At 35.9% G+C, this 21,679-nt stretch overlaps 1 protein-coding gene across 3 annotated transcripts in view; it reads left to right on the top strand.

Moving 5' to 3' along the window:
• Positions 1-12,466, top strand: part of NTS (neurotensin) — a 28,982-nt gene extending 16,516 nt beyond the window's left edge. Inside the window, exons 2-5 of one of the 3 annotated variants that reach the window (XM_070407609.1) lie at positions 6,039-6,124; positions 8,399-8,460; positions 11,146-11,370; positions 11,800-12,466. In XM_070407609.1, coding sequence (XP_070263710.1) covers positions 6,052-6,124; positions 8,399-8,460; positions 11,146-11,370; positions 11,800-11,952 — 513 coding nt within the window. In that variant the 5' untranslated portion in view covers positions 6,039-6,051 and the 3' untranslated portion in view covers positions 11,953-12,466. Of the gene's footprint in view, positions 1-5,889; positions 6,125-8,398; positions 8,461-11,145; positions 11,371-11,799 lie in introns of those variants that run through there. The other 2 variants (XM_070407608.1, XM_070407607.1) reach the window with 2 other exon arrangements.
• Positions 12,467-21,679: the final 9,213 nt, after the last annotated feature.

Genomic DNA, 21,679 nt, shown 5'->3' with positions numbered 1-21,679 from the left:
TGGTCAAAGTATGGGAAAGTATATTTCACCCACTCTGGAGGAGGCAGGGAATGAGTGTTTGCTGCACGGTAATCTAACTACAGTCTTTATTGAAGATCTCTGAGAACAAGGGATGTCATGTTTGAAAAAAAGCTTGAAGCCCAGTGCACTTGAAATACACAGACAGGGGAGAATGGCGGGATATGACTGCAGAGAGGGAGGCAAGACCCACTCAGGATAATATAGGCCACAGTCAGGAATTTTCTCTAAATATAACCGGAAACCTTTTGAGGGGGTTTTAAGCAGAATAATAAGCATAGATCTACATTTAAAAAATACTTCTCTTTCTACTGTGTGGTAACTGCATCAAAATGGGTCCAGACTGTTGGTAGGGACACTGCCCAAGTGGCTCTTGCTGTAGCTCAGGGAACAATGATGGCTTGTACCTGGGTGATGCTAATGGAATGAGAAAAATTCTCAGGTTTGTAATATATGTTAGTGGCAGCCCTGCACTCCTGAGGGTTTTCATAACTTAGAAGTGGTGGGTGAGGAGAGAAAAAATGTAAATGGCTTCTAGTTTTTGGATTTGTGCAACTCAGTAAGTAATGGTTTTAATTGATGAAATGAAGAACACTAGATTAGGGGGCTATTTTTAGCAAGGTGTTTGGAGGAATCAAATGATTTATTTTAGATAGCAAGTTTGCCTAATGATCCTTCAAGTACAGGGGCTGAGCATGTGATTGTTAGACAATTTGGGTGGGCAGAGATGCAAATTGGGAGGTGGCCAGGGAATAGATAAAATTCAAAGCCAGGGGCACTAGGGAAATAATCTACTAGTAAGTGTGTGTGGGGGGGAGATAAAACCACAAAGTGCTAATAATATAAACTACTGCGTTCTGAATTTACATCTAAGATCTTCTTAAGATAAAGGAAGTGTTTCTCTGAATCTGCTCCTGCTAGCTCAAGTGTATCTGTTTGATTTGGGTAGTAAAGAGGCTAGAGATATTTTCTTAGCTATTGCAACATAAATAAGGGTGGATCTTCTTTCAATAAAAATTCGTCTCATTGTATTATTGCACTTTAATTTGTAAAACTGAGAAAAGAAGATAAAACTGTTAGGAACGTGGGTTTTTTGTTTTGTTTTATTTTCTGTGATGCTTTTATTTTAGTCTTATAAAAATGAGGTTTACATGGAAAATTACTTGAGCATTACACATAGTGGGTAGTAATTTTGTGAACATCGCATGTTTTTTTTAGAGAAACAAGATTATAAGTGACATCAGCAGTAACTACAACATGGAACATTTTCCCTTAAATACGGCAACTTGTTGCCATGTGAATCCCAGCCAAAGTTTGTGTTGTAATTGGAGTTATAAAATTCAAAGTGGCAAAATGTTTTAACTACAAAAATCTATTATCAATTTTTCCAAGTTGATTGCCTATAAAGATGCAAAAGCAGAGACAGAGAGAGCCAAAGGGAAATGATGTGGTATTAATAGAGATTATGGGCAAAGCATGATTACATATAGATTGGGAAATTGGATATTTGGTTTATACTTACCTAAGTCTCCAAGGTCTGCGTCATATGCATTTCGTGTGGAAGAGAGTATATGTGGGTGTGGTGTGTGCATGCGTATAACTATCTGTACATCTAGAAAATGGACTTTAATTGAACAGAAAAACGAATTGAGTTTACAAAGAGATTAAGATCATTGTTTGTTCAGATGAATCAGGGTTATGGTTCCAAACCAGAGGCTCATTTAGAGGAATGGTGTAAGCCCACAGTTTATCCTAAGCACTCAGCAGATGAATGCACATAATCCCAGGGCTCTGTTCTTAAAAAGCTTTTTAAAGTTGACTTATCCAGTCAGGGGGGAGAAGAATGACTAGAGAAAGGGCAGAGAAAACTGACAGCTAAAGGCTCACATCAAATATTAAGATTAATGATAAAAGAAAGAGTTTTAAATCACGGAAATTAGAGATGTGGCTGAAAGCAAGGTTGCAAATAGAAACATGAAAAAATATGTTAGAAATTTAAGATAATCAGTATTTCGATTCAATTTAGTAAATACATATTTGACACTTCAGGATTGTAAGTCTTGGAAGAAGAGGATATACACGGATGAGTGGCAGTCCTTCGCTTCTAGAAGTTTACAGTTGTAGGGGAGGAAAAATAACTTTCTCTCTACCTTTCTAGGTTCTTGTTTGAGACCCCTCTGTCATAAAGAGACAGATTAACAAGAGAAAAAAAAAAGAGAAAGTATGCCTCCTGTATTGGAAGATACCCAGAAAAACTGAGTAACTCCCCAAAATGGCCTAATCTACTACCTTAAATACCATCTCCAGCTAAGGACAAAAGAAAATGGTGAGGGCTGGGAGAAAGCCAGTTATGGGAGGTTACCAAGAAAAGCACACTAAACAAGGTAAAGGTTGTAATGCAGATTCGCCTTCTTCCCTGATAAGAGTTTCCAGAGATGTAGCCATCCTTCTCATTGAGGTACAGAGAGGAAGACACCCTTACAAAACTAGAAATGCTTAATTAATGTAAACATGCCTTATCTGGTTTTCAGACTTCTTCCGTGTTTGCTGTTTCTTAAAAGTAGCCAACTCGAGATATTCAATATGCCAAAGAGGCATATTTTGGGGTGGCAGGTTCTGTTTCTCTTCACAATTTACCACAAATGAATGAGCATTTAGCAGACACTGGGAATAGGAGACGTAGATGAGACTACTCTCAGGATTCAAACTTAGAAAAGTTTACTTGGGTTAGGCCGTAAAATAGAAATGAGAGAGAAGGTCAGGAAGCAAGAGACAAGGAAGTCAAAAGGATAATGGAGGGCAGATTCCAAATGGTAAAACCCCACTGACTGCTTCAGTTTTAGGTATTAAGCTATAAAGAGGTTGGAGAGATTGGGAATCTGTTAATGGGGTGATGAAGCCTCTAAACTTTAGAACCACTATTCATCAAGTAGTTGTTGAGCTTTCCCATCTCCAAATTAAAGAAGTTTACAGACCACTCTTTTCAATTGTCAATACTTTAGGTATCTCTGTTGATTATTTTAACTCATTAGCTAATAAATGCCTAATTAAGTCACAATAGAAGCTCAGATATCTACATATGGTAGAGATGCTGCAATCTATATGCATCCAGATAAACTTATTTACCTAAAAACAAAGATAAAACCTAGAATTAGCCACTCCATGCTGACCTCAGACTGAAGGCCAATACATGAAGAGTATCAAAGTGTAATGTTCAAGCTCTTAATGAGTTAATTAAAGAATTAAAAAATATATTTTATTGATTTTTTACAGAGAGAGGAAGGGAGAGAGATAGAGAGTTAGAAACATCGATGAGAGAGAAACATCGATCAGCTGCCTCCTGCACATCTCCTACTGGGGATGTGCCTGCAACCCAGGTACATGCCCTTGGCCGGAATCGAACCCGGGACCCTTCAGTCCGCAGGCCGACGCTCTATCCACTGAGCCAAACCGGTTTCGGCAAGTTAATTAAAGAATTAAATAAAAGTTAGAAGTATTTTAGGAATAAAGTCTTTAAAATAAAAATAGTTTACTCATCTCCATAGAAAGGTGCCTAAAATCCTGCATTAATGACATAATTTGGGTGCTTCTTAGAATACTTTTGTATATGTTTTATTGATTTTTAGAGAGAGAAAGGGAGAGTGTTAGGAACATTAATGAGAGAGAAACATCATCAACAGCTGCCTCCTGCATGCCCCCTACTGGGGATTAAGCCTGAAACCTGGGCATGTGCCCTGACCAGGAATTCAACCAGTGACCTCCTGGTGCATGGGTCAACAACACTCAACCACTAGCCACACTGGCAGGGCCCTAGAATACTTTTTGAAAGTATCTACAGGTAATGTAACCTTCTAAAACAAATTATTCACTTTTTTTTTTTTTATAGCTTGAAGGCATTGGTGTTGAAAAAGAAAAGAATAACAGATTTTTAAAAAATACCAATTAGAGGCCACAAAAAGTTACACATACTTTTTTCCCCAAAAGAAAAACAGTGCATAGCACCTATTTGATTTTGAATCATTTGACATTTCCCCATTTCTTCAAATATATTCTTTATTTAAAATAATTCTCACATTGGCAACTAATATTCAAGTGATATATTTAAAACAAAATTAATTTCCTTATTCATTCTGTCCCCTTTTTTCTAATAAATTATAAATAAATTTTGTCAACATTTTCCTTAGCTGCATATTAAAGGAATCACTTGAAAATAGGAATCACACTTTCTTTTTTACTATTAGGCCTCTTGCACACATCTTAAAAGATTATTCTTTGTATTTGCAATTCTAAAGAAGACAAAAGAACACATTTACATGTCATGCAAAGAATATGTAATTTCCTTAAGAGTGGCTTTAAAAGGTTTCTATCAAAAAGATGCTCAGATATTGAGAAGCAATTAAGCAAAATCCTCATAATTCTGTGATCAGTTAAAGCGAAAATACAGCCTTTAAACTTCTATTTCTCCCCCTAGTGGCAAGAGATAAAATTGCAGATGTATATATTTTACAGTTCTTTGCCAATTAGACTTTATATAAAACTTTGCTCAAGTGAGTCATGTTTAATATTGTGTTGTATGCAAGTTTGTAAAGCAAAATAAAAGTAACAAAAGCATCAGCTATTATTAAATTCCTAAACCTTACATTATATGAATGACTCTTTGCTAATTTAAATAATTATTGAATGTTTCAAATTAATTCCTTTCTTTAAGTTTAAGGCAAAATGGAGAAGCTAATCTCATAGACATATGCTATATAAATAAACTCTTTGTAGAAATCAATTCAGATTTTTTTTCTTGCTTGTTACCATATGATCGATATATTTAAAGAGTGAACAAGCCTGACACCTTTACCTTCAAATATTCACATTTCCGACAGCAGATGACTCCATGTATCCTGAAATACTTAATGCAAGAGGATTGCTTCACTACAAAAGACATTTTGAGCAATTTTTTGTAACAATGAAACACATAAAGGCACTCTCTTAGAAATGTGACTTTGGTGAATGGTGGTTATTTAGGATTGTCTCATTTCTTGAAGTTCAGTCTCATTTTTATGACTATAAAAGGGAAAGAAATGTAATATAATGGTGAAAACCAGTGAGAAGGAGATTATACAACGAATAGGATATAGCATCAAAGATGACAGAAAAAGAGGAAAATATCACAAAATAGCAATCAGTGATACAATATAGTTGGATTTTAAAACCATGAAATTGTTTTCCTAAGAAAAGTAATCAAAAGTCAGCATACATAATTTAATTATTCTCCCAGTTACTTATTATAAACAAACTCTTCAATTTGTTAGGAAATAATATCCCATTCCTTAGGGTTACTAGTATTTTTTAATTGTTTCCTTAATCTAAATTATTTTGCTTAGCCCCAATATTACAACTGATTCTCTGCTGATCTTTTACCTTTTTCCTTCTTTTAGCATGTGTTATCTAAGACCTATATTAGTCTTGAAACCACAAAACACTGAAACGTTTTATCAGAGTTATCAGAAAAGAACCCTAACTCTTTAAGAACTTCCAAACCTAAAGAATCACTAATGTCAGTCATTCATCCTCGAGATGTTCCTGGTACTAGAAATGACAGATCTCATGCTTCACAAAATCAAAATGACAACTTCTTGGAGTCCATGAGAGGAAATGGGGAAACAATTGTACTGAAAGTTCTTTTCTAGTATGTGCTCTTTGGAATTGCTTAGGAATGACTCCTTCTGTGTGTCAGAAATCTGGAGTAGCAGCTGCAATTAGGGAAGATGTCACTTTCAGAGGAGGGGGGCCAAGGAGAAAAGGAGGAGGAAGTGGGGGAGGAATGGAGATGAAGGGAGGGCACATCCTGAAGAGATAAACCCTGTATGCTCTCATGACATCATCCTGCTGCATGCATGTATATATATAGGGGATGGTCAAAGCAACTCTCATACTTCAGTCGCTTTCAGAATCAGCTGAAGGCAAGAGGAAGCACCACGGAGAGTCCCCCTTCAGCCTGTCTGACGTTTATGAACTTGGCTGCCTAGGAACCTCAAGGAGATGATGGCAGGAATGAAAATCCAGCTGGTCTGCATGATCCTCCTGGCTTTCACCTCCTGGAGTCTGTGCTCAGGTAAGCTCAGCTGCATCTCATAACTCCCTGAAGTGATTTCTTTTTCCTTTTCTTTTTTGTAGTGTGTTGCCACTTACGTTAATGTATTCAGGGAGGGGAGTTTCTCCCTTACTCTGGAATTGCTTTTAAGTGATAGGAGCTGCACATTTTCTTTCTCTGTCTTCATGATTATAAGAACGAAAAGATTACTGTTTTTAAATCTGCAAGGCAATAAGAGGGATTTTAATGAAACACTTCAGGTCCTTCTTTGGAATATAATTACTAGAGAAAATTAAAAAAAAAACAACAACACCTAAAACTTAAACTAGGCTGGTCACTACCTAATGAGAAGTACAGATGCAGTGCCTGTCAAAGTGTGAAGCCTTCATGAAAACCCATGCCATTCAATTGCTTTGTCTCATTCTCAGTCATTCTCTTAGGAGGCAGGGGCTTCTCCCTCCCCCAAATGATGTGTCTTAAATGTGTGTATGCTAAGAAACAATGTGAAAATTGATGATTAATTAATAAATAAATGAAGCATTATTTGTAAACAATTATTTCTAGAAAATACAAAAATATTCCAAATCCTTTTTGAGAATATACTTCACATAGTATTTTTATGTGACAAATAATAGTCATCCTTTTAATTAATTCATTTTTTGCATGTCATTTAAGTTGATACAAATATATTTGGAAAATTGGCATTCTTATATTAATTACAAGTATTTACCTAGAGTGTTTTGCATGTGATAATTAAGGAGAAGCCATATATTTCTAAGTAATTATCAATAATTCATCTTAAAAATGAGATTTAAATTTAGAAAAATATCAAAACTATAGTGACTACAATATACTTCAATTAGTTTTTAAAATAATTAAATGATCACATCAAAATGAAAAAGAAAACAGAGACTGAATGCTGGAAAAATAGTTTAACCTGTCTTATACTTTTTATCTGGTAGATATGACATTGAAATGTTTAATTTGAACTTCTATGATTTTATTTAAATTATGAAATTTAATCTAGCAGAAGATACAAATCTTATCAAAAAATTTAATTCTTTTGATTTTTAAAATACCTTGAACTCCTGAGTTTGTAAATTTTTTAATGAGATAAATACCACATTTTCTAAAGTTATGTTTTTATCTAATAATTGCAAGAGCTTAGAGGTATACTTAGAGCATGTGAGCAAAACTTGATTATTGATTAAATATTTCATTTATACAAATTTGAAAGTTCTTACTGTGATAAGCCAAAATTTATGGGGATTTCAGGATAAATTTTTCAAGAATGCCTAAAGGGATTTTTATTTCTTTTGAAAAACAGACTGTGCCCCTAAAAATAATAGGAGAAAATGATCCCTGGTATAATTTAGCTCCTAGATACAATTTAACAAGTGGTTTCTCCAAGTGCCACACTTCTTAATAAGAGTGTATAGTGCAAAGAAGATAGAGTCTTTTTAAATTCTGCTTTGCTTTATGAGATACATGTCAGTGTGTTTGAATTAAGCCATCTTATTGTAGTGTTCTTTAATTTTTTTTTATTACTTTTCAGTCTGTGTGTGTGTGTGTGTGTGTGTAGAATATTCATTAGTGGAAACTGGAAATGACAATCTTAAAAAATCAGAAATCCATTTTTAATGCTACCATACATGTATTAATGGACATAAGTGTTATTTAAGCAATTTCCTTAATGGACTGTTATAAAATTGCTAAGTACACATACTTGGATTTTCTTTTAAGTAGACAAACACAAATAATAGTCATTCTTTCATGTTTCACAGTGTGTTTTGTAAAATAGCATCTCAAGTAAATCTGAATGTCCTATTTATTCTAAAATTATCAGTAAGCAATTCTCTTTGTTTTGTTTTTGTCTTTAGAAAGTCTGCACACACCTTTTCATGATGCTGCTTTTAAAAAGATCAGTGTGCATATATTCTATATATGTAAACTATTGCTGGTGAACATTAAGCAGCATATATGATGACATTTCTAGTATACGATATAATCAGTTTTTTAATTTTGAAATTTAGAGATTAAATAACTCCAAATCATCAATAGTCCTTTTGCCATACAATTATGTGCTTATTTTCTTAGAAGTGCTTCTATTACTCTGGCTGCCTCTTAGTCTAAAATAAAAATACAAAATATTTTTCTGACTACTATTTTAAGTAGAATGCATATATAGGAAAGAGCATGCATCTAAGAGTAATTTTTTAAAAGATAAATCTAAAATCTGCAGGTTCAATATGATATGTGATTATATAGTAAACATGTGGTTTTGATTTCACTCAGATTCAGAAGAGGAAATGAAAGCATTCGAAGCAGATTTATTGACCAATGTGCACACATCAAAGGTAAGTTTTTCTTTTTTTAAACCATGGATTGGAAAACATAGGAACTCTCATTATAAACATGGTGTCCTTTTCCTATAGTAATAACTTCCCATAACGGCTGAAATGTTCATTGGGAGGCATTTCCTTTTTCGGGGAACTTTTCCTTGAGTTCAAAGGAGTTAAGGGTGTTGATGTGACAGGGAAAGAAATTATAGTGGCTATCAATCAGTATATTGTAACTTTAATTAAATAGTCACATATTATTTATGTGGATGTGTACATGTATTTAAAGGAATCTTGTTTCCATTCCTACCAAATTGTGTGTGATGAAAGGTATATTGGCCTCAAGTTAAATACATAAATGAGAACTCAGTGACACTTTGCCTTTTTTATTATATTGGGGAAAGTAAAATGGAGTTCCTAAATTAAAAATGAAAGTTCATGACAATTCATGAAAGACATGTGGTAGAGTGTAAAGAGCAACAGAGTGGCAAACAGAAGCCTTGAGATTTAATCCTGCAACTGTGACTTATGAACTATTTGCTCTTAAGGAAGTGGGTAGTTACTGTTGCTTGCTTTCATTCATCTTTTATTTTGAAATGCTGTGGTTGGAGTTATGACCTCCTAGGCATTAACATTAAATTCGTTCCTGGATTTAAGTTCTTCCTATAACAGAAGTGTTATCTGTACCTGCTCATTGTTTTTACTGAATTAAGTAAAACTTTGTATACTGGACCCTATTATTCCTCTCCTGGGGTCTTGAAAACAAGGTTCCTATTGGTAACCTGTACCCAGGAATAAAACTCAATTAGAATAGACCTGCTTATGTGCTACCACACTGTGTTGACATACCCAGTGTGCATCTGAACGTAGAGTTAGAGAGCAGGGTTCCCATCCAAAAGAAGTTTTCAAAGAAAATCAAATGCTGAGGTGAGGCATCACCTGGTGCAATCCCTGTTATAACACTGGGATGTTTAATAAGAAAGCTCCTGTCTAATTTCTGAAGCAATGCTCAAATTCAGGTCTTGTCATCTCAAGTTTCTCTTCTCTAATTGGGTGAGCATATCTTAGCTACAGCAATCCTTACTGTATACATGGAATTATGTTTGCTGGTTTGGTATACTTTTATTAAGAAAGGTCCCCATAAGTACACCATTGAGTGTACTTGTACTTTTTAAAGTCTGATCTAATGGTAGCCAAGCTGAACATCATTCCACATATTTCTTTCATGTGTGATTCTGTGACTTGTCTGCTCACATTACTTATTCAACATTAAAATTTACTTTTTTAAATTGGGATATTCAGCATTTTCTTTTTGAAGAACTCTACCTTTGTTAAGAATATCAACACATTGTGCCAGCTTTTACATGATAGCTTGTTTTTTATTTTAGTTCAGGGTGTTAATTTTCCAGAGAGATAATTTACACATTTATGTATTTAAATTATCTTCTTGTTTATGAATTCTGGTTTGGATATTTGTTTAATAATACCTTTCCAAGCTTATAAAATGCATTGTATATGTTTAAACAGTGTTTTATTTATATCTGATCCATCTGGATATTTAGACTATAATATGTCAAGAAAAAATATTATTAGCTCTAAATCAAATTTGCTCATAGCCAAACTATCCCAAGGATTTCAAATAAAAACTGTGCTCTAGGCTACACCGTCATATATACTTGGATCTATTATTGATCATTATATTCTCTTCTGTTGAGTTTTATGTTTATTCATGCTCTATTAACTCACTCCTTTAATTCCTGAAGTTTTAAAATACATTTTAATATCTGGTAAAGTAAGTTCCTCCTCATTACCATTCCATTTTTCTAAATCTTTGTGGTTAGAATCACACATTCAAACTTCCCAATTAACTTTATAATTATTTTGACAAATAGCCTCTTCTAACTTCTAGCCTCCCCATATTTTCCAAATTGGAACTTTGATTTTCAGTTGGATTATATTTGGAGAATAATTCAGAGATAATTGACACCTGAAATTATTGTTATTGAGTCTTTCCATCACAGCTTAGTAGTCATTCCATTTTTTAATGTCATTTAGAAAAAAAATTGTGCTTTCTTTCATCTATGCTGTTTGAAATATTTCTTAATTTTTACTAATTATGTCACATTTAGGTTCTCCTTTGTCCTATGTTTTCTCATTGATTATAGTTGGCACATGGGAGAGTGGTTGATTATGGTAATAATGGTAAAAGAAAAGATCTCGAGAATATTATAATTTTCAAATAAATTGGTGAGCTGTGATGTTGCCTATGGCATCTCAATGTGTGAAATAGATTAGAGGCCTCTCACTACTCTGATTGTCCAAGTCTATTAGTAACACCTTAGTTCCTGCTCCATTAGACTCTAAACTGGAGTGTAATTAAGAAGGAATGGTATATTTAATATCTTCACCTGTGCTGTGATATACATCTATATTTATATATTTCTACTTACTGTCATTTCTTTTTTTCTTTCTTGCTTTGTTCATGTATGTGTGCATTACTTATTGCAATTTTTAAAATAGAGAATATAAGACTAGAGAATATTGGCACTATTCAACTTTGTGATATGAAGTGACAAAATTAAGGACAGTGTATTTATTAGACTAAAGTAACAATTAACTCTAAACTATAGTAACTTAACACAATATAAATTTGTTTCTTATTCATATAAGTTTTAAATGCAATATCTATTTTTTAAATTTCAGGTCAGTAAGGCAAGTGTTCCCTCTTGGAAAATGACTCTGCTGAGTCTTTGCAGCCTTATAAATAACCTGGACGGACAAGCTGAGGAAACAGGAGAGTTTCATGAAGAGGAGCTTGTTGCAAGAAGGAAATTCCCCATTGCCATGGATGACTTTAGCTTGGAAGCAATGCTGACAATATACCAGATCCGAAATATCTGTCACAGCAGGGCCTTTCAACGCTGGGAGGTAAAACAAAAGCAAAATATACTAGTATATGTATATAACTAAGTTATCTCTCATTTGCAGCAATTTTTAAAATTCTGATCATTATCATAACAAGAAGACATTAATATAAAAAAAGAATAAATCAACCTTGCTGGTTTGGCTCAATAGATAGAGCATCAGCCTGCAGACTGAAGCGTCCCAAGTTCGATTCCAGTCAAGGGCACATGCCCGGGTTGTGGGTTCAATCCTCAGTAGGGGGTATGCAGGAGGCAGCCAATCAATGATTCTCTCTCATCATTGATGTTTCTAACTCTCTTGCTCCCTATCCCTTCTTCTCTGAAATCAATAAAAATATCTTTAAATAAAGAATAAATCATGTGTTGAAATTAATACTCTGAAATGGAAGACTTCATGCATGTAAGTTTCATTCATATCCTGTCTGTCTTGCAGGCAATTCAGGAAGATGTTCTTGATAACGGAAATGACAAAAATGAAAAGGAAGAAGTTATAAAGAGAAAAATTCCTTACATTCTGAAACGGCAACTATATAAGAATAAACCCAGAAGACCCTACATACTCAAAAGAGATTCTTACTACTACTGAGAAGTTAAATATTTTACTTCCATGTGAACATGACTTATCATTCTTTAATTAAATATCAACTTACATCTGTGTGAAAATGTCTCTTCTACAATTGTGGTTTATTTGATGTGATTTTTCTGATTAATTGAAATTGGACTAAATGTTTTCAAATAAATCTAGATCTTGAGCATGATATGTTGTGTATAGCTGAAGTAGATATTAATTAAGTCATATATAGAATATTTTTTAATTTGGCAAAGCACTTAATGGGTTACTTAAACAGTCAAAATGTTTGACATTTTAAACCAAATTGTGAGAGATTATAACAGTGCACTATAGCAAAGTCTAGCCTAAATATCATTAGCTCCCCAAAAGTAACAGTACTGCTTTTGTTATTTGACTGAATGTGTTTGAGAGATAAACGTTTTCTTTTCCAATATTCAACTCCTGAATCTCTCAGATATGGGGAGGTAATAGTGATAAAATAGGATCATCTTAAAAGGATGATCAATGAACTATTGATAATTATGCCTATCTTAATAAATAATTTTCAAATGAATTTATTTTCCTGTTAAATGAACTTATTAGCCAATAAAGAGAAAATAAGCCATAGGGACCACATGTTTTTCTGATACCTTTTTAATAAATATGTTTTTATGGAATTTAGAGGGAGAGGGCTAAAAAGATAGAAACATAAATTGGCTGCCTCCTGCATGCCCTCTACTGGGGATCAAGCTCAAAGCCTGGGCATGTGCCCTGACCAGAAATCAATCCATGACCTCTTGGTTCATGGGTCAATGCTCAACCCCTGAGCCACACCGTGCAGGATGAAGATTAACTTCTATTAGAAGGGTTACAATTTATAGGCTCCCCCACTATGATTTAGTAAATGATAACTACATTTTTAACTTCATCAATAAATATGTGTGATTGATTTTTTTTTCTAATTGGGAGGGAATTTTTGAGGCAAAAGGAATACTGGAAATAAATCCTCATAAATTTTGTTCGAGACCATATTTATGGTGGGTCTCATAGCCTTCACGATCCTTACATTTCCCCATTAATAGGGGCATCCTAGACTCTCACAAGGGTCTAGGAAGAACACTCCTCATAGCCTGCAACCTAGTCCATCTATGAAAGATATCAGGGAATAAGTTGTTCTGGAATTAAGACACGTTGAGAACTCATGTCCTTTGATGAGATTGTTCCTCCCCTAGCCTGAACCCCACTCAGTAGTACTTAAGAACAGCCCACTGATCTCTGGGTTTTCCTGTTAAAATCATGCCTTCTCACAACCACCACCCCACCATCTTTACTATCCTATAAACTTCAACGTTAAAAAGTGCCGAAGCGTTGATCCTAAGAAGGAAACTATTTTGTAGTGACTAGAGTGTGTGCTCTGAAGTCAGAATGCCCAGATGCAACTTCACGATTCACTAGTAACCTTGGACAATTTATTTAACTTGTTTATTCAACTGCAAAATGTGGAAAGTAAATGAGGAGTGGAGAAGGATATGAAGTAGTCCAATATGTGTAAAATGCTGAAAAAGTTGCCTGGAACATATTAATAGCTAGGTGTAAGTTTTTCTGGCCACTTTCATGCCATCTTTCCTTTTCCCTTACAAAACTATCGAGCGTAATATAATTTCACATATTAACCTTCTGTGTTTAAAACAAAACAAAACACCTGCTGATCTCCTAATTAATTACTTGTTTCATTCATTATCCTTGAGGACTTCCACATACTTGTAGAAGATCTATTCAATAATTTTCCTTCCCAGTCCCTTACACCTCCACTTCTGATAATAAACACTTTATCCACTTCATCTCACCCAATCACTTCCACAATCATATCACAGAACTTTTCACTACCAATAAATTCAGCCTCCCCAAAATTTCAATTCTTAAGCACTCTACTCTGTAAACATCATATTTTGTTTCCAGTTCATATAATCTAACACTCTCACTCCAACATTTATGATCCCATTTAACCCATTGTCCCCACCTTTTTTTACTCTTCACTTTCTACTCATGCCCTCACTTTGCTAGTTACTTGATCTAGATTCTATGGTCCAAATTAAAATCCCTCCCCTGTGTCCCTCAACTTCCTGTGCTGCATTATGTAAACCTGTGAAAATACTATTAAAATGAAATCTCCCCCAATTCTGGCCTCACCTGAGAAGCTGAACACAACTGAAAAAACACACTCAATGCTGCTGAAAAGTCACACTTAAATTTTCTGATCACAAATCTCAAGTCCTTAGTGCTACCCAGAACTCCTACTACATTTGCTTAATAAAGTTTGCCTCTGATTCTCACTGAAGTTTGTTTTATACCTTCTCTCCTATCCCCAGTTGTAACACTCATCAGTCTCCTCACATCAGATGTTGTTCTAATTCTTTCACTAAAAATTAAAAGCAATAAAAAGAAAATTACATACTTTCCTTACCATCAAATATAACACCACCCTGCATTTACCCCTCACTCTCCCATTCCAATGGAGGAACTGTTCATTTCAATAATTAGTCTATTCTAGTCTGAGGGTCTCTCCTTAACTCCCTCATCTCCCTAAATTGTCCCACAACCTGCTCAGGCTCAAAATCTAGTAGTCATTCCTAACTCTTCCCGTTAATACATACCTGCCATTTCTCCCATTAAGGACTTTTGTTGGGTTTCCACCCAAATACATCTCAAGTCCACCTACCTCTTGCCACATCCACCACTACTGCCCTAAGCCACAAGTTCTCACCCTGGGACTATGGTAATTTCTTCCTAGCTGCTCTCCATTTTATTATTTTTATCCATCTACATTCAAAACAAAAAAGTTTTACAATTAGATAATGCCACACATCACTTCTCAATATCCCACAATGTCTTTCCATCACACTTTGAATAAAACCCGAATTCTGTCCTGGATGGCCTTAAGTAATCTGGCATTTGCCTGCTTCTCTGTCTAACTCCACTCATTCTCCTCCAGTCACACTGGCCTCTTGTTATTCCTCTACATATCCAGCTTGTTTCTCCTCGTTGTAGCCTTCACAGCTGCTGACACCTCTCTCCTGGAAAGCTCTCTGGCAGAAAAGCCTTCTTTGCCGCGCACACAGGACATCCAGTTAGAGATGCATTCCCAGCCCCCCTGTCACCAGGAACGACTGTTGGAGCTAATCAGATACTCAGTGGAAAAAATGGGTACAACAGGTGGCTCCTTTAGAACTTTTTTTTTTTTTTTTTTCGCTTAAAGTATTACAAAGGGTATTACATAAGTGTCCTTTTTCCCCCCCGCCCTTGACAAACCCCTACCCTCCCTTACCCCCCAGTGTCTTATGTCCATTAGTTATGCTTATATGCATGCATACAAGTCCTTCGGTTGATCTCTTACTCCCCTCCCTCCTGCCCCCCAACTCTCTCTGGCCTTCCCACTGCAGTTTGACAATCAGTTTGAGGCAGCTCTGCCTCTGTATCTATTATTGTTCAAAAGTTTGTAATGGTCTTTATTATCCATGAATGAGTGAGATCATGTGGTATTTTTCCTTCATTGACTGGCTTGTTTCACTTAGCATAATGCTCTCCAGTTCCATCCATGATGTTGCAAATGGTAGGAGTTCCTTCTTTTTAACAGCAGCATAGTATTCCATCGTGTAGATGTACCACAGTTTTCTAATCCATTCATCTACTGATGGGCACTTAGGCTGTTTCCAGATCTTAGCTATGGTGAATTGTGCTGCTATGAACATAGGGGTGCATATATCCTTTCTGATTGGTGTTTCTGGTTTCTTGGGATATATTCCTAGAAGTGGGATCACAGGGTCAAATGGGAGTTCCATTTCCAATTTTTTGAGGAACCTCCATACTGCCTTCCATAGTGGCTGCACCAGTCTGCATTCCCACCAGCAGTGCACAAGTGTTCCTTTTTCTCCACATCCTCTCCAGCACTTGTCGTTTGTTGATTTGTTGATGATGGCCATTCTGACAGGTGTGAGATGGTACCTCATTGTTGTTTTGATTTGCATCTCTCGGATGATTAGTGACTTTGAGCATGTTTTCATATGTCTCTTGGCTTTCTGAATGTCCTCTTTTGAAAGGTGTCTATTTAGATCCTTTGCCCATTTTTTGATTGGATTGTTTATCTTCTTTTTGTTAAGTTGTATGAGTTCCCTATAAATTTTGGAGATTAAGCCCTTATCAGATATGACGTTGGCAAATATGTTTTCCCACGAGGTGGGTTTTCTTGTTGTTTTGTTGATGGTTTCTTTTGCTGTGCAGAAGCTTTTTATTTTGATGTAGTCCCATTTGTTCATTTTCTCTTTAGTTTCAACTGCCCTAGGAGCTGTATCAGTGAAGAAATTGTTTTGGCATATGTCTGAGATTTTGTTGCCTTTGTATTCTTCTAGAATTTTTATGGTTTCCTGTCGTACATTTAAGTCCTTTATCCATTTTGAGTTTATTCTTGTGTATGGTGTAAGTTGGTGCTCTAGTTTCATTTTCTTGCATATGTCTGTCCAATTTTCCCAACACCATTTATTGAAGAGACTATCTTGGCTCCATTGTATGTTCATGCCTCCTTTGTCAAAAATTAATTGAGCATATTGGTTCGGGCTAATTTCTGGACTCTCTATTCTATTCCACTGATCTATATGTCTGTTCTTGTGCCAGTACCAGGCAGTTTTGAGAACAGTGGCTTTGTAATACAGCTTGATATCTGGCATTGAGATCCCACCTACTTTGTTCTTTCTCAGGATCGTTGCAGCTATTCGGGGTCTTTTTTTATTCCAGATGAATTTTTGGAGAGTTCTTTGAAGAAGGCCATTGGTATTTTAATGGGAAGTGCGTTGAATGTATCGATTGCTTTGGATAGTATGGACATTTTAATGATGTTGATTCTACCAATCCAAGAACATGGTATGTTCTTCCATCTGTTTATGTCTTCCTCTATCTCTTTTTTCAACGTCCTGTAGTTTTCTGAGTAGAAGTCTTTAACCTCTTTAGTTAAGTTTATTCCTAGGTATCTTAATTTTTTTGGTGCGATGGTAAATGGGATTGTTTTTCTGATCTCCCTTTCTGAAAGTTCACTATTGGTGTATAGAAATGCCTCAGATTTCTTGGGGTTAATTTTGTATCCTGCTACATTGCCAAATTCATGTATTAAGTCTAGTAGCTTTTTGATGGAGTCTCTAGGGTTTTGTATGTATAATATCATGTCATCTGCAAATAAGGACAGTTTTACTTCCTCTTTTCCAATTTGGATGCCTTTTATTTCTTCTTCTTGCCTAATTGCAATGGCTAATACTTCCAGTACTATGTTGAACAGGAGTGGTGAGAGTGGGCATCCCTGTCTTGTTCCTGTTCTTAGGGGAAATGGTGTTAGTTTTTGTCCATTGAGTATGATGTTGGCTGTGGGCCTGTCATATATGGCTTTTATTATGTTGAGGTATGATCCTTCTATTCCAACCTTTCTGAGAGTTTTTATCAAAAATGGGTGTTGGATTTTGTCGAACGCTTTTTCTGCATCAATTGATATGACCATGTTTTTTTTTTCTTTCAATTTGTTTATGTGATGTATCACATTTATTGATTTACGGATGTTGTACCATCCTTGCATCTCTGGGATAAATCCTACTTGGTCATGGTGTGTGATCCTTCTGATGTACTGCTGGATCCGATTTGCTAAGATTTTGTTGAGGATTTTGGCATCTATGTTCATGAGGGATATTGGCCTGTAATTCTCTTTCATTGTGATGTCTTTACCTGGTTTTGGTATTAGGGTGATGCTGGCTTCATAGAATGAGCTTGGAAGCGTTCCTTCCTCTTGAATTTTTTGTAGTAGTCTGAGGAGGGTAGGTTTTAGTTCTTCCTTGAATGTTTGGTAGAACTCCCCTGTGAAGCCGTCTGGCCCTGGGCTTTTATTTGCTGGAAGCTTTCTGATGACTGCTTCAATTTCTTCCATAGTTATTGGCCTATTGAGGTTTTTAGATTCTTCCTGATTGAGTTTTGGAATGTTGTATTTTTCTAGGAATTTGTCCATTTCCTCCAGGTTGTCTAGTTTGTTGGAGTAGAGTTGCCCGTAGTATTGTTTAACAATCATTTGTATTTCTGTGGGGTCTGTTGTTATTTCACCTCTATCATTTCTGATTTGGTTTATTTGGGACCTCTCTCTTTGCTTCTTGGTGAGCCTGGCTAGGGGTTTGTCAATCTTGTTTATCCTTTCAAAGAACCAGCTCTTGGTTTCATTGATTTTCTGTATTGTTTTTTTGGTCTCTATTTCATTGATTTCTGCTCTAATCTTTATTATCTCCTTCCTTCTGCTCACTCTGGGGTTTTCTTGTTGCTCTCTTTCTAATTCTTTGAGTTGTAGAGTTAGATGATTGACTACCATTTTTTCTTGTTTTTTGAGATAGGCCTGTAGAGCTATAAACTTTCCTCTCAGGACTGCTTTCATTGTGTCCCAGAGGTTTTGGATTGTTGTGTTTTCATTGTCATTAGTGTCCAGGATGTTTTTAATTTCTTCTTTGATGTCATCGGTAACCCAATCAATATTTAATAACATGCTATTCAGCTTCCAAGTGTTTGAGTATTTTGGGTTGTTTTTATTGTAGTTTATTTCTAACATTATGCCATCGTGGTCTGCGAAGAAGCTTTTTATGGTTTCAATCTTCTTGAATTTGTGGAGACTTTGCTTGTGACCCAATATGTGGTCTATTTTTGAATATGTCCCATGAGCACCTGAGAGGAATGTATATTCCGCAGCTGTGGGGTGAAGTGTTCTGATGATGTCAATTAAGTCCATCTGATCTAGTGAGTCATTTAGGATTGCTGTTTCTTTGCTGAGTTTTTGTCTAGCGGATTTATCCAGTGATGTCAGTGGTGTATTAAAGTCCCCTACTATGATTGTATTGTTGTCGATCTCTCCCCTGATATCTTCCAGAAGTTTTCTTATGTATGTGGGTGCTCCTGCATTGGGTGCATATATGTTTACCAGGGTTATATCTTCTTGTTGTATTGATCCCTTTAGTATTATGAAGTGGCCTTCCTTATCTCTGGTTATGGCCTTCACTTTGAGATGTATTTTGTCAGATATAAGTATTGCTACCCCAGCTTTCTTTTCCTTTCCATTTGCGTGAAAGATATTTTTCCATCCCTTCACTTTCAGTCTGTGTGAGTCCCTTCTAATGAGGTGGGTCTCTTGTAGACAGCAGATGTATGGGTCATGTTTTTTTATCCATTCAGCCACTCGATGTCTTTTGGTTGGAGCATTTAGTCCATTTACGTTTAAAGTTATTATTGAAAGGTACTTGTTTGTAGCCATTTCTTTTTGTGTTTGTGTGTGTGGCTGTTTTCTTTCTGAGCTTGATATTTCTTCTTTTTACACCAGTCCCTTTAGCATTTCTTGCATGGCTGGCTTGGTGGTGATAAACTCCCTTAGCCCTTTTTTGTCTGTGAAGCTTCTTATTTCCCCTTCAATTTTGAATGATAGCCTTGCTGGATAGAGTATTCTTGGATTCAGTCCTTTGCTTTGCATCACTTTGTAGATTTCCGTACATTCTTTTCTGGCCTGATGTGTTTCTGTTGAGAAATCATTTGATAATCTAATGGGAGATCCCTTATATGTTACTTTCCGTCTCTCTCTTGCAGCCTGTAAGATTCTCTCTTTATCCTGAACATTTGCCATGGTAATTATGATGTGTCTTGGTGTGGGTCTTTTCGGGTTCACCTTGTTTGGGACTCTCTGGGCTTGTGTGACTTTTTTCTTCCCCACCTCAGGGAAGTTTTCTGATATTATTTCTTCGAATAGGTTTTCTAATCCATGTTTATCTTTCTGTTGTTCTGGCACCCCTATTATTCGTATGTTGTTTCGTTTCATGTTGTCCCAAAGCTCCCTTAGGCTCTCCTCCTGTCTTTTAATTTTTTTCTCCATTTGCAGTACAGTTTGAGTGTGTTTTGCTTCCTTGTCTTCTAATTCACTAATTCGGTCCTCCGCTTCTCCCAGTCTACTGTTGATACTTTCAATGGAGTTTTTTATTGAAGCTCTGTCACTCTTCATTTCTTCTTGGGACTTACTTAAGTTGTTGATTTTTTCATCTGTTTCTTCTAGCTTCTTGCATAAGTAGTTGAGTTTTTCATCTGTTTCTTCTTGCTTCTTGAACATCTGGTGCATGTACTCTAGGAACCTTATTCTGAATTCTTTTTCCGTCATGTTGCATATCTCTGTCTCACTTAGCTGCTTTTCTGGGGAGTCCTCCTTTTCTTTCCTTTGGGGGTTTCTTTGCCTACCCATGTTTGATCTCGCTGACATATGTAGATGTTGAGATGTTCAGTGGCTGCTCCCTGGGTGGCAGGGGCTCCTTGGGTTGTGGTTGCTGCTCAGACGGTTGCGGTAGCAGCTGCTTTCCAGTTGGCAGCAGCTCCTCTGGTGGGTGTTGTTCACAGCTGTGTTGGCTCTTCTGGCTGGTGAGGGGGAGGCTTCACGTACAGCTGCTGTTCCACAGACAGAGGGTGTGGTGATCAGGAGGCTGTGGTGATCAGGAGGCTGCGGTGATCAGGGGGCTGCTGTTGCTTGGATCTGCTGCGTTGATTTAAAGGCACAAAATACAACAGAGCAAGGCACAACGTACCAGGCACTGAACACAAGTATATTCACAATATTAATAACCCCAAATAAAGGTGACCACCCGAATTAAGAGAATTAGGGGATAAGGGAGAAAGAAGAGAAGAAGATAAAAGAGAGAACAGAAAAGAAAAATAAGAAAAAAACAAACAAAAAAGGAGTGCAAAAATAGAATTGGGAAAAAAGAGGGGGGGAAAAAACAGAGCGAAAAAAGAGAATGAAGTAGAAGCGGGGAAGAGACTATTGGTATGAGGAGCAAACTCCAATAGAACTGCCACTAATCTCAACAAATTCCAGCAACAGATCCCTGGAGATGAATGCAAACTACAAACCACCAATAATATCCAGAGGGGTAAGGGAAAACAGAAGCACAAAAATAACCGGGGTGGGGTGGGGGAGGGAAGGGAAAAACCAGCAAAAAAAAAAAAAAAAAAGAAAAAGAAAAAGAAAAAGAAAAACAACCTCACAACCAGTCCTAAAAAAGAAGAAAAAACACAAAACAAAACAAACAAACAAATAAAAAAAAAAAAAAAAAAGCCCAATATATTCAACAATCAAGAAAACAATAGAAAGATAAGAGAGAAAAAAATGTTTGGAAAGTGAAGAATGATAAAGAATAGGTGTATAAGGATTTAGAGCAGTAGATTGGAAATAGGATATATAAGTAGGGTGGAATTAGACAGGGGATAAAAAGAGGGAATTGGGAAAGTCTGGAGCAGGAATAGGGTAAGAGAAACAGGACACCAAAAGGGGAAAAGTAAGGAAGAGGGTTTTAGCAAAGAGGTGAAATTGAGATAGGGAAAATTAATGCTAAAGGAACGATGAAAATAGAATGGAGAACACTAATCCCAAAAGAAAATAAAGAGAAAATAAAATGGCACTTTAAAAAATGGTAAAATGGTAGCAGTAATAATACTGGTTAAAAATAAAAATGTGGTAATTGAAAGGGTAAAATCAGGTGATGGAAAAAGAAGAAAAAGAGAAAAAAAATTGGTTTCTTAGTAAAAAGGTGAAAAAATTAAAAAGAAAAAGAAAAAGAAAAAATTTGCAGTAGTGATGGTCTTTCGGTTCTTCTACTCTTCAGCCTGGTTCGCCTTAGTCCTGCCAGGTATTTAGGAGAGTGTTGAATTTGCCTGCATTACACTG

The sequence above is a fragment of the Myotis yumanensis genome, unplaced genomic scaffold (assembly GCF_028538775.1).
Source record: "Myotis yumanensis isolate MYYU_CA2020_CCGP unplaced genomic scaffold, mMyoYum1.0.hap1 SCAF_3, whole genome shotgun sequence".
NCBI classification, from domain to species: Eukaryota; Metazoa; Chordata; class Mammalia; order Chiroptera; family Vespertilionidae; genus Myotis; species Myotis yumanensis.
This window is presented reverse-complemented; position numbering and strand designations above follow the sequence as displayed.